This window comes from Kogia breviceps, chromosome 3 (genome assembly GCF_026419965.1).
Source record: "Kogia breviceps isolate mKogBre1 chromosome 3, mKogBre1 haplotype 1, whole genome shotgun sequence".
Lineage (NCBI taxonomy): Eukaryota > Metazoa > Chordata > Mammalia > Artiodactyla > Physeteridae > Kogia > Kogia breviceps.
Window position 1 is genome coordinate 38,783,640 of NC_081312.1, and position 12,127 is coordinate 38,795,766.

Sequence of the window (12,127 nt, forward strand, 5' to 3'; positions counted from 1 at the left end):
GCCACAACAGTCAGAGGCCCATGTACCGCAAAAAAAAAATAAACAATTTTTTTCTAACAACATTAAGTACCACACCAGTATATGTTACAAAAAACCAAACATGACCCAAGTATAAGATGGTTAATAAGGTACTAACTATCTACAAATATGGTCCTCCTCCAAGTGACTAGTTTATGCCAGGCAGGTGTTTAGGACTGGGGACAACTGGCTCAGAGTGTGAATCTCATGAGCCCTCAGAACACAAGATGAGGATCATAAGTTCTGCTTATGGGTCTTTCATCTGAGTATTGGAAGAGTTCAGGGTCCATCTAGTTGGTAGGTATTAAAGTGGAAATGAAGCTTTTAAGAATGCTCCAGGATTGCAAGAATGGCCACAAATCTTTGCAGTTCCTTCCATGAAGAGGTGGAGTCTATTTCTCCCTCATTGAGTTTGTACTGGCCTTGTGACTTGTCTCAGTTCTTAGACTGAATCCTCTGCTCTTCCCTTAAATGCTGACAGTCTCTGGACAAAGTAGCGATGCTTGGCCTGCTTTTCTCATTGCTCTTGTTTTTTTCCTGAGGTCATGCCATCCACGTACAGAAAGCTTCATCTTCATTTTTCCAGATTTCTTATATCTACCTACATATCAGTGTCTTGCTCCGGCTCTCCTTCTCTACCCTGCCTTCCCCTAGTCAAGCCCATTATTTCATATTTTCTCAAAAAGTATCAAGGATTCTTTTGTCTTTAAGGAATTGAACCTTAACTAATTACAGGTTTAATAAGTTGGTTTCGTTTTGTCACTAAGAAGAACAAAGCTAGCCAGTTGTAGGTGTTGGTTTACTTACTTGCTGAATGCCATTGAGAATTCAGTCTTCCTTTTGGTATGCGGAGGGGGAGGTGTTATTGGTGAGTACGTGTGCATCAAAATTACTTGAATTTTTAAATTTGCAAACTAAAAAACAGATGCAGAAAAATCACAATAAAAACATATAAGCTAATGAAACTTTATAATCAAAGATCCTGTAACCATTTCACAAGTTAAGAAACAGAACTTTTACAACCCCTGCCCCCCTGGAGAAGTCCCACCGTGTGACCCATCCTAAACACCAAGTTTAATTTGCTTATTCCTAAATTTGATCTTTTAAATATTTTTAAATCTACAGTTCCCTCCCATCTCTTTCTTTTCTTTATAATTCTTTGCTGTAGAGCCTGGGCCTTTTGTCCTGCAGAGTTCCCACAGTCTGGATTCTGCTGATTGCATGCTCACTGTAGTTCAACATGTTCCTCCATCCTCTATATTTTCTGTCAGTTAGCAGCTGGATCCAGAGGCTTGATCAGACTCAGGTTCAATCCCTTTGCAAGACTCTAGGTGGGTGTGTTCTTTCATCAGATGACGTGTGATTATCTAGTTGCATTTTTTGATGGTGTTAACAACTGTTGATACTCAATGCCTAGATGCATTAATTCACTGGGAGTTGCAAAATGAAGATGTTCTAATTTTATATTTTTGGTGTTAGTTGGAATGCTTTTATAGAGAGATACTTCCTCTCAACTACTATTTGGTTATTCAGTATGAAGCTCACATAGGAATGGCCACATATATGCTTGATACTTCTCCATTATTTACCAACTTTTAAGATAACGAATTGGTTTCTTATCCTCTGAGGGTACCTAGATAGTTTCTTAAAAATATCCTTATGTACTAATGAATTTAAACAAATGATGAATTTCAGTGCTTTGCAGTTTTGACCATTATTGAAGTCCAAATGTTCCTATCTTTGGCAAATAAGACCCTCTTCGAGTTGGCTCCTGTGTCTTTTTGATACAGCAGTCTTTCTTTGCTATGTAATATGACCAGATCCTCATCTTGTATAATTCTGCCCCACACCTGGAATCAGCCATTAGTCATTTCTCCAAGAGGCTGGAATTTGTTTTTGTGAAAAATATTTCACAATCTTGGTCCTACAGATATTCACTGCTACTGAGTTGGCCATTGTCTCTTGGTCCATTTAATAAATAAAATGAGGAGAAAAATATTTGTATGTGTGTGTGTGTGTGTGTGTGTTTGTAGTATGTGTGTGTATATATATATATATATATATATATATATATATATATATATACACACCCACATATATAAATAAAATTTCTTATGAGTTCATACAATATATTTAACTAAAACTGAGTACAATAGGGCTTTATCTATCTGTGTCTATATTGCATCTTCAACTACTTTCTTCCATATTGAGAATGCTGGGGATGATAGAATTAAAATATTGCATAATTGCTCAATTGCTTTATGCCCCATTACAAATATAACAACCTCAGAATAACAGTACTAATGCCATCACACCAATATGATTACTGAAAATACATTAAAAGATTTTTGCATATGCTTGTCCCATTCTCCTCCACCCATCATTATTTTTAGTAGTTGTACTATATATTGTTAAAGCATATAACCATTGCATACTGTACCCTCTCCCTTTTAACCTTCATTTAGTCTTAATTCTACAAGTAACTGTATAGTTAGTGCTACCACTAGTCTTTATGTCAGTGTCTATGGTATGTCTATGTCTAGGTATTTTGATTGTATGAAGATTATTCACTAATAGTAGGAAAAATCCATGGGAGCAAAATTCCCTGAGTTTGTGTCCTTTATTCTTAAAAATCAGTTTTTCTGGTTCACAATTCTTCCTAGAGTATTTTTTTTTCCGGTACGCGGGCCTCTCAGTGTTGTGGCCTCTCCCGTTGCGGAGCACAGGCTCCGGACGTGCAGGCTCAGCGGCCATGGCTCACGGGCCCAGCCGCTCCGCGGCCCGGGTCACGAACCCGTATCTCCTGCATCGCAGATGGACTCTCAACCACTGCACCACCAGGGAAGCCCTTTCCTAGAGTATTTTAAACGTTACTCCTTCCACCTCACTCAGATCAATAGGCATATCATGGAGCTTTTGTTTTCTGCCATCGTATCTTTTGTGTATTTCTGTCCTCTTTGTTTTTTTTTTTTTTTTTTTTTTTTGTGGTACGCGGGCCTCTCACTGTTGTGGCCTCTCCCATTGCGGAGCACAGGCTCCGGACGCGCAGGCTCAGCGGCCATGGCTCACGGGCCCAGCCGCTCTGCGGCATGTGGGATCTTCCCAGACCGGGGCACGAACCCGTGTCCCCTAGTCCCCTACATCGGCAGGCGGATTCTCAACCACTGCGCCACCAGGGAAGCCCTTTCTGTCCTCTTTAATCTTGTTGTCACTGCCTTAACTCATGATGAGGTAATTATGAGGTGAGGTGAAATCATGTATTCGTAACCTGTGAAATATCATATGGTTGTCTCACAGTGATGTCACAGTACTTCTTTGCCACTCTTCACACTGTCATTAGTTCTGCTATTAAAGCATTGGATAGGTCATGACTCTCTTTACTTGCAACACTTTTAGTCATTCGTCTTTGAAATAGGGTGAAGCAGACTGTTGCATGGCATTAAATGTTCTGTCTTAGGTGCTGTGTTTTCCCTCTAGACTTGGGCTTCTCTCTGTGTCCCATAGGTTTCCAGTATTGAGCTAATACTGCTCATCAGCCCCCTGGGCAGATCATGCTCATGCTTCTCTTTCACAGAAAGTACTGCTCTTCTCTTGAAGACTCCACTGTGATTAAACCCAAACACTACTTTACTTGTGAGGTCTTAAGTAAATACCCTCAAATTCAAAACAAATGTTTTTTCTTGTGTGCATTCCCTATCCTGATCCTATAGTACTTATTTTATTTTTTCCTATTTTATCATTTTTTGGACATGTCTCTCTTATTATACATTAAAAATTCTTGAGAACAGGATTTGTATTTCCTGCATGTCTCTATCCCTCCACAGCATAAAGCACATGTTCTAGCTGAAGGGTAGTATTAGAGCTAGGGTTAGGATGCTAGATGTATTCATTGAATGGGGTGAAGAGGACAGCCATCATTTCTACCATTTGATAGGTGTGAAGTGTGCAAGACTTAGTTATAATATGAACATTATAATAGGCTTCAACTCTAAATGCTTTCTTAGAAAAATAAAACAGAAGAATTTCAAGATATAACTGCTTTTTAGTTTAGTCTTCTTCTTGGACTTGTTTTTTGTAATATGCTACTAACTTTCTTGATTTGGACACATGTTTGGGTTTCTATATGTAACCAGTTTGTTCTTAACACTAATAGTGACAAATTCAGAATTACCAGCTTGCGAATTACCATATCTTCTACCTCCTCAAAGGTAGCTACCATCATCCCTTACTTATCTATCAGGATACTCTCTATTTTTTTACATCTCCTTTTTTTTTGTATAGATCTTTACTGGAGTATAATTGCTTCACAATACTGTGTTAGTTTCTGTTGTACAACAAAATGAATCAGCCATACATATATCCCCATATCCCCTCCCCCTTGAGCCTCCCTTCCACCCTCCTTATCTCACTTAATAACAGCTATTTGGCTCATTCTTTGTGTGTGTAAATAAAAATTCATAAGCTAAATCAGTGATGTTTTTGTAGATAAGAATTATTGGCATCTCTAAAAGTGTCAAGGTGTATCCATTATAATTTTTCAACAGAACGACTTTGGACATCAATCACTGAAGATTGGCAGGCACCAATTCTAAGTATTTTAAAGATTCTATTCTTACACACCAATATAATTTCTAAAGTTTAATGCTCATCATCTTCTTTCTGTTCTTGTCCTTCACAATGTTACTTTATGGCATTCGCTGTCCGTAAATAGTCCAAGTCAATTTAAAATCACATAATTTAAAACCCTTAGTGTTGTTCATTTGTAAATGAATATTTCTGTTCGTCTGTATTCATAATAAAGTTTATGAGCCGACTACAACAATCAGTTATAGTAAAGGGCTGACTGATAAAAGTTAAAATGTGTATTAAATCCATTCTGTAGAAGAATCATTAAGTAGAGCTATCAGTACAACCTCACATACACTCACAGGAAACTACCTAAGTAAACTTCAAATGCTGTAATTTTAGGGATTCGTTGGCTATGGTAGATAGCTGTACTCACTCATGAATAACTGAGGTAATTTTTATGAATTCATTTTATCTATGTCATTAATTCACCAAATGATGTGTTTCACATTAAAATAAAAACACTCTGTCTGTAAAACCAGCACGTCAGGGGACCGGCATACCAAGATCTGTATTACTCCTTTAATTATGTTGTAACTTTTTGTCTCTGTTTTGTCTTTAAATTTTCCAGTTTTCTGCTCTATGAATCTTTAACATTTACTTCTGTTTTACAATCCTGTTTCCTGTGGTTTGAAAGTAAAATACTTCATAAGACTTGATGCAAAGAACTGAGAAAATATAAATAGACCAAACAACAACTTTCATGTTGAGTGTGAGCTTTTCTACTAATTTTAGGGCTTTGGGGGAAGGTTACTTTTCTCAAACTCTAAAATGTTTCTAGCTGAGACTACTTGCACCCAGTGGGAACTGACCTAAAAACTAGCATCAAATATTCTATAGTTATGAGGATGAGCAGGATTTCCCAATCCTGAAAGTGTGCAAAATCTGTGATGAAAAGAAAGGGCGCTTCTCTATTAGATAGTCCATGCATAACCACATGTCTTCACAGCTGTGATTCCTGCACATTACTCAATGTAAATGTGCATAATATTTCCTGAAGAAGAACATTAGTCAGCTCATAAATTAACTGATTTACAAGACAACTATCTTTCCACAAGTGCCTTAAACGTTTGTTGTGAATTGAGTGACTATTAGGTGATATAGAAAACTGGATAAAGCAAAATAGTTTGAAATGGTTGATTAAATTAATGTCTAATTGATATATTGTGTATCCTAATGGAAATTCTATGTTATAAAACAATTAGTATTGTTTATATGTAATGTGAGTTCTGACGTTTGGAGCAGAATAATTCACATTTATTAATTTCGCTATGTTTCTCTAAATATTTTTAGGGAGAGGAGCAGAGGATAAGTTTTACTTTGGTTGAGTCAGTTAACTTTTTGTGTTACTTTTCAGCCTCATAGACTTTTTATTTCCCCATGACAGTGAAAAAGATAAATAACTTAAATTTAAAATTTTTGATAGAAATATGGTGAGAATTTTAATTTAATCAGTTAGGTAAAATAAAACATATAACAGACATTTGAATACCTCCACAATTTAAAATGGTCTATATTGGCAAGGGGAAATTTATGTAGGTATTGAGTATTTTTTAACCTATTGATGATACACTTATCAATCAATGAATATTTACTGTTCTGCAGATCTGTGTACCTGTTTTATTAAAAAGTATAAGGAAAAACATCTGTGAAAATAATTGCTATTTTAAAATAAAAGGTTCATTAGAGAAAAATTTAGAAAACAAAAAGTAGAAAGAAGGAAAACAATAAGCACATCACTTGAAGCCAATTGCTGTAATAGCTATGTGCATTTTCTTTTAGTCTTGTATCCCTTTTGATTTTTAACACAATTTGTTATCAATCAACAAATTAATATTAACATAGAATATACTCTATAGAATAATATAGAATAATAAAACAATATATTTTGGTCCTATCAAGATTCTTTTTCTTTAAGAAATTAAGAAATAGTAGACTTTTAATTGAAAATTCTTTTAGTCTTAGAGTTTCAGTTTCATTTTTATGTACTTTATTGTAGCTATAACCATAATCATTCTTTGTATCGTTATTTTTTTATTTAACATTATAAGATTTGCATTTCTGCGTGTTATTTCTGAAACTAGTTTTAATTCTATATGAATTTATATACAGATATAGATTTCTGTTTTCATTGGATATTTTATTTGTTTTTATTTGCCAATCTTAAGTTATGATTAATAACACTCCAGTGAATATTACATGTGTTTGTTTTAAATCTTTTGATTGATTCCCAGAAGCGAAATTACTGAGTCAAAGGTACCAGTAATTATTATTGTGGTTACTATACATGAAAATCAAATAGTTGAAAAGTGATGAGTACTTATAAATGGGTCAGAGCTTGTATTATAAATGATAACTTGAGAAAAGGTTTCAGAAATGAATAAGAGAGAAATGTAATCATTTTTCTCTCTTCAAGGTAAAAGCCAGTATAGAAAGAGTAACAATGACAATAGAGGAAAAGGAACGAGAAGTGGATCAATGACCTGTTATTTCCATAGCACGGGGGACTAAGAAAATATAATAACTGTTGATCTCTTCTGTTTAAAAAATAATACAAGTAAATTATAAGACGTAATAAAACTCATCCATTATTCTGTAATGAGAGAAAACCTACTATTTGATATGTTCGCTTTGTGTGTACATGTGTGTGTTTCTTGGGAGAAGAGGGTGTATAACATGAGATAATACTATATGTATGATTTGATAGCCTGCTTTTGTTATTTTACGTAATGTGAACATTTCTCTGTTTTTTTTTGTTTTTTTGTGTTTTAAAAATTTATGATATTTAGTGGCTGCATAATATTCCATAATTTATTTATTTATTTTTTCATTCACATTTATCTTGTTTCTACCTTTTATGGCTATTATAAATATCACTTCAGTGAACATTCTTATAAGCAATTTTGGTACTTCTGATAATGCAATTAGAGTAAATACCTATAATTGGAATTAATAGTTTAAAGGTAATGCCGTTTATGGATTTCTGAAATTCATCTACGTGGAGGTAGGGTTTATCTTTTAAATTTCTATAGTTAAAGTCTCCCTTAGGTAACTTTGATGCTATATAACCTCAGACACCTTATCTGGCTCTCAGGTCTCTAGTTATCCTTCCTTGGACAAATACATGACTATCAGACATTTAAGTTTCATCAGTGTCATGAACTAAAAGGAATTTGGGGAGGGTCAGGTAACAAAAGATACTGCTCAAGATTTATTAAATATCTATTATGCTTATTTTATGCTGATCATTTGATCCCATGGTGGTTTTAACCACCTCCTCAATAATATATATGTTTTCTCTCTCCATACCAGAGTGCCTCGTGGTTCTCTGAGGATTTCCAAACTGCCTGTGTGGGGTGGGCAAAGAATCTGTAATCTCACTCAGCCTCAGCCTCTCTCTCTCTGTCTCTCTCTGTGTCTCTGTCTTGTTCTCTCTCCCTTCTCCTCTCTCTCATTTCTCTGGTTACACACTATCTTTTCTTTCCAGTGGTCTGACTGGCCTGAAATGTTACAAGTAGTCTTTCTTCTTTTTTTACTGTCAGTTCTGACTTTAATCTTAATAGTGAGAGCAGATATTCACTCATCTCTGTGGTTAGAGTGCAGAAAGAATAAATCTTTGGTAGCGTAGCTCTAGGAAGATTTTTTTTTTCACCTAGAAATATTCCCCGTCTTTTTTCTCTTTAAAACCTTCCCTTTCCTACAGAAGAACAGAGAACGCAGTTGACAGCCCTTCAGAAGCCAGGGACACTTATGGAATTGCCTCAGCTGAAAAGCCTTTCAGCACTTAATCTCTGAAGCTTCTTCATTTCCCTTTGTTTGGGCAACTAAGTACTCTTGACTCAAGATGGTGAACTATTGATTTCAGGTCACCAGTGGGCGTTGCTCTGAAGTGAATAGTTGACTCCTGTGTTCTAGAATTCTAGAATTTTAAAAAGACATCCACATTTGACTACAGTACAGCACCCTTTATGGAACTTTTTATGGCATAGCAAATCTGGGCCTCCATGTTTTACCCAATTTAGCCTCTTCGGCTCTATTATTATGGACTAGAGCTCTCTCGCTGGCCCTGAGGCCTTGCATAAAGTTTGGCTCGGTGAAAAGAGAAGGATATCCTTTGGGAATCAGTGATGGTGAGGTTTTGTTTGCCTGGAGCACAAGACTTAGTTGCTGAATAATGTATGTTTAATGTATGCCAAGTCAGTTCCAGATTTATAAAGGCTGTAACAGGAGATCCTTGTATATTGCCTCTTACTGTCATTTCTACCAGAAGGAACAGAAGAAAGGATGAACCTTCTAGTCAGAATGCGAGAAGTTAAGGTGACAGAAGATAATGAAACTATTTGTTAAAATGAGGTTCTTGGCTTCTCTGTTGGATTTCATTTATTCAAGCCACTCCAGATTTCCTTCAAGAACTGAATTTAAGATGATGTTACTTTACATATTATATGAAAATTTTGTACATTGTTACATGTATATAGATGGTGTTACATACTTAGACTCCAAATTATGCTAGACGATCAATACCATATATGAAACTGAATAAAAAATCGTGACTAGGATAAAAACAAGTGTAGATACTTGAATACCTATATCTTAATTGTTTTCCAGGGAAAGGGGATGTATTTGGAGACATCTTCTGGAAGGAAACCACCCTTGCTCATGCCTGTGCCAATGTCCGAGCACTGACATACTGTGACCTCCACATCATCAAGCGAGAAGCCTTGCTTAAAGTCCTGGACTTTTATACAGCTTTTGCAAACTCATTCTCAAGGAATCTCACTCTTACTTGCAATCTAAGGAAACGGGTATGTTGTCTGGACCCACTTCCACTTATTAGCTTCTAGAGGGTTAATACCTTATATGCTATTAGTTGAAGAGTGGTAAAGTGATTTTATTTCGTAGCAGCACATTCCCATCAATGTAAAGTGACATGATATTTTTCCCCCTTTCTTTATATTTTGTTTACTTTTAAAAGAGGGGATTAAAACCCTGAGTACATGGGTAAAGATTTGAATCTTTATCATTTAAGTGCAAATTGAAAAACAGACTTGAGGCGAAACAAACTGTACTATAATATAATTAGTTAATTCTTGGGGTTTATAATACTGCCGTAAAATTAATATCAGTGTCTCTTACTTTATTATGTGGATCTTTTAAAGCTAGTAAGGTTAATCAAACTGGTTGCCTACTTTATATCCTGATTCTCTTTACACCCTCCCTCTTATTTAATAGTCAATTCATAAAGCTCATTCCCCATTAATTCTTGCAAACACACTTTCTCAAAAAATAATTAGCCATACCGACATATCCTATAAATAGATTTAGGAATCCTTTACTTTGCATGACTGCTGCAATTTTAATCTTCTTGCTGTTTTCTTTTTTATTGATGAGGGTGGCACAAATTTAATTCGAATAAAGAAACCTCCTAGCTCTGACTTATAGGTCATTGGACATTGGCGAGGGCTCTTTTATTGCCAACAGTGAAATAGATGTTGGGATAACAGCACTTAAGGAATTTCATCTAAGATGATTACCTGTCTATGATGAAGTATTTTGAAATAACAAGCCTTCCCTTCCCCTAACCCCTTAAATAGAACCTTCCTGCTAGTTAACATGGAGAAAGAAATCAATCCAAGAGACAAATTAACATCTATACTGCAGCAACAAAGAAATGTGCATAAGTAAGCAAATCAATGTAATTCTCTACTCAGGGTTCTAAGGATAAGACTTCAGGAGTCATATTTGTACTAGTGTCACAACACTTGATTTATATTTGAATAGCAGTTTCAGTTTTTTGGTTTTTTTGCGGTACGCGGGCCTCTCACTGCTGTGGCCTCTCCCGTTGTGGAGCACAGGTTCTGGACGCGCAGGCTCAGCGGCCATGGCTCACGGGCCCAACCGCTCCGCGGCATGTGGGATCTTCCTGGACCGGGGCACGAACCCGTATCCCCTGCATGGGCAGGAGGACTCTCAACCACTGCGCCACCAGGGAAGCCCTCAATTTATATTTTGTTAACAAATAGTTACTGAGCCTCTACAACCTGCAAGACAAAATGTAAAGAGCTATAGAGAGCACGAGGACTAAATACACCGTCCCCACGCTCAAGGAGATGACAGCCAGGTGCGAATATTATGTGAAATGCAAATACGTGAAACATCTATTTGTACAAGTAATTGAGAGTTAAGGTAATGATAAACCTGGAAGAGGGGTACCAAACAGGGCACCGTTAGGGAAATTGGAGTCCTGTCTAGTATCATACAGAAATATGTCTCCTTAGGTCTGTGTTCTACCTTCTCTTCTACAAGGCTACCTGGTGGGTATTTGAAACTCTTTATGTCTTATTAAATCTTCCCAATATACATTTTGCCAGTTTTAGAATCTTCCCACGTACTACAAGTTTACCAAAACTCAGATCTGTCCTTACAGTCCTCAGGATATATATTATTTGTCACTGTCCTCCTCAAAGCACTGTTGTCTACACATCATCTCATCTGATGTTTATAATATTCCTGTGGGGAAAAAAGGGCAGTTATTTTCCCTTCAAAACACATGAGGGAACTCAGACCTAAAGAAATTAATATTAAATAACCGACTGATATATTTGCAATGAAAGGTGTCAAAGAGGGATAATTAAGGCACCTCACCAGTGGCAAATAAATTTTGGTTCTTCAAGATGAGTTAATCACAAAGCTCTATCATCTGTTTTTCTCTTTCACACATATGAGCATGTGCACATTACACATGCGCACACACACACACGTTGGTTATAAGAGCTGAGCACACATACCAGCGTGTCTATCTCTGATGGTGTTAGAGACAGAAAACTCATGCTGTTTTTTTAATGGGACCCAGGAATGGAGCTCCTGCCTCTGTAGGTGCTGGTGTGCTACTTATATCACATGGCTTCTTCCCTTGTTCCTTGTTATAATATGTGTCAGGTTTTTTGTTTGTTTACTTTTAAAAAATATTTCTTGCCCTTTTGCAATTGATAGATAGTCTCAATAACTTGAATGTGGGTGTATTGCTAATCAGTGTCACTTTATTCTCAGAAACAGAGTATTTTCATGAAGAAGAGAAACTGTTAAAAAAAAATGATACATGAGAATAGCTACCATTTTGAGAGCCTATTTCATAGCCATGCACTTCAACATATTTTGCATATAATAATTAATCTTATTAAATATCAACAACCCACAGATGAGGCAGTATAATCTCCATTTCATTGATGAGGAGGTTGAGGTTCTGCGAGTGAGACAGCAAGTTGCCAAATAAATTACGGGTCAGAGTCCATCTCTATCTGATTCTAAAACCCATATTCTTTAGGATATACCATGTTGCTTTTGTTTGTCAAAATAGCTGACTTTTTTCCCCTACAGCAATACCCTACAGGCACACTCTCAACAATGTACAGAGTTTCTCATTCACTCAATTACTTTAACTTCATTCCCCCATTGAGCTATTAGCAAAAAATATTTTGTTCTT

General features: G+C 36.1%; 1 protein-coding gene across 4 annotated transcripts in view; it reads left to right on the forward strand.

Annotated features, from left to right (window-relative positions):
- Window positions 1-12,127, forward strand: part of KCNH5 (potassium voltage-gated channel subfamily H member 5) — a 325,149-nt gene that overhangs the window by 252,546 nt on the left and 60,476 nt on the right. For all 4 annotated transcript variants that reach the window (XM_067028368.1, XM_067028369.1, XM_059059059.2 and 1 more), the window contains exon 10: window positions 9,253-9,449. In XM_067028368.1, coding sequence (XP_066884469.1) covers window positions 9,253-9,449 — 197 coding nt within the window. The remainder of the gene's footprint in view (window positions 1-9,252; window positions 9,450-12,127) is intronic.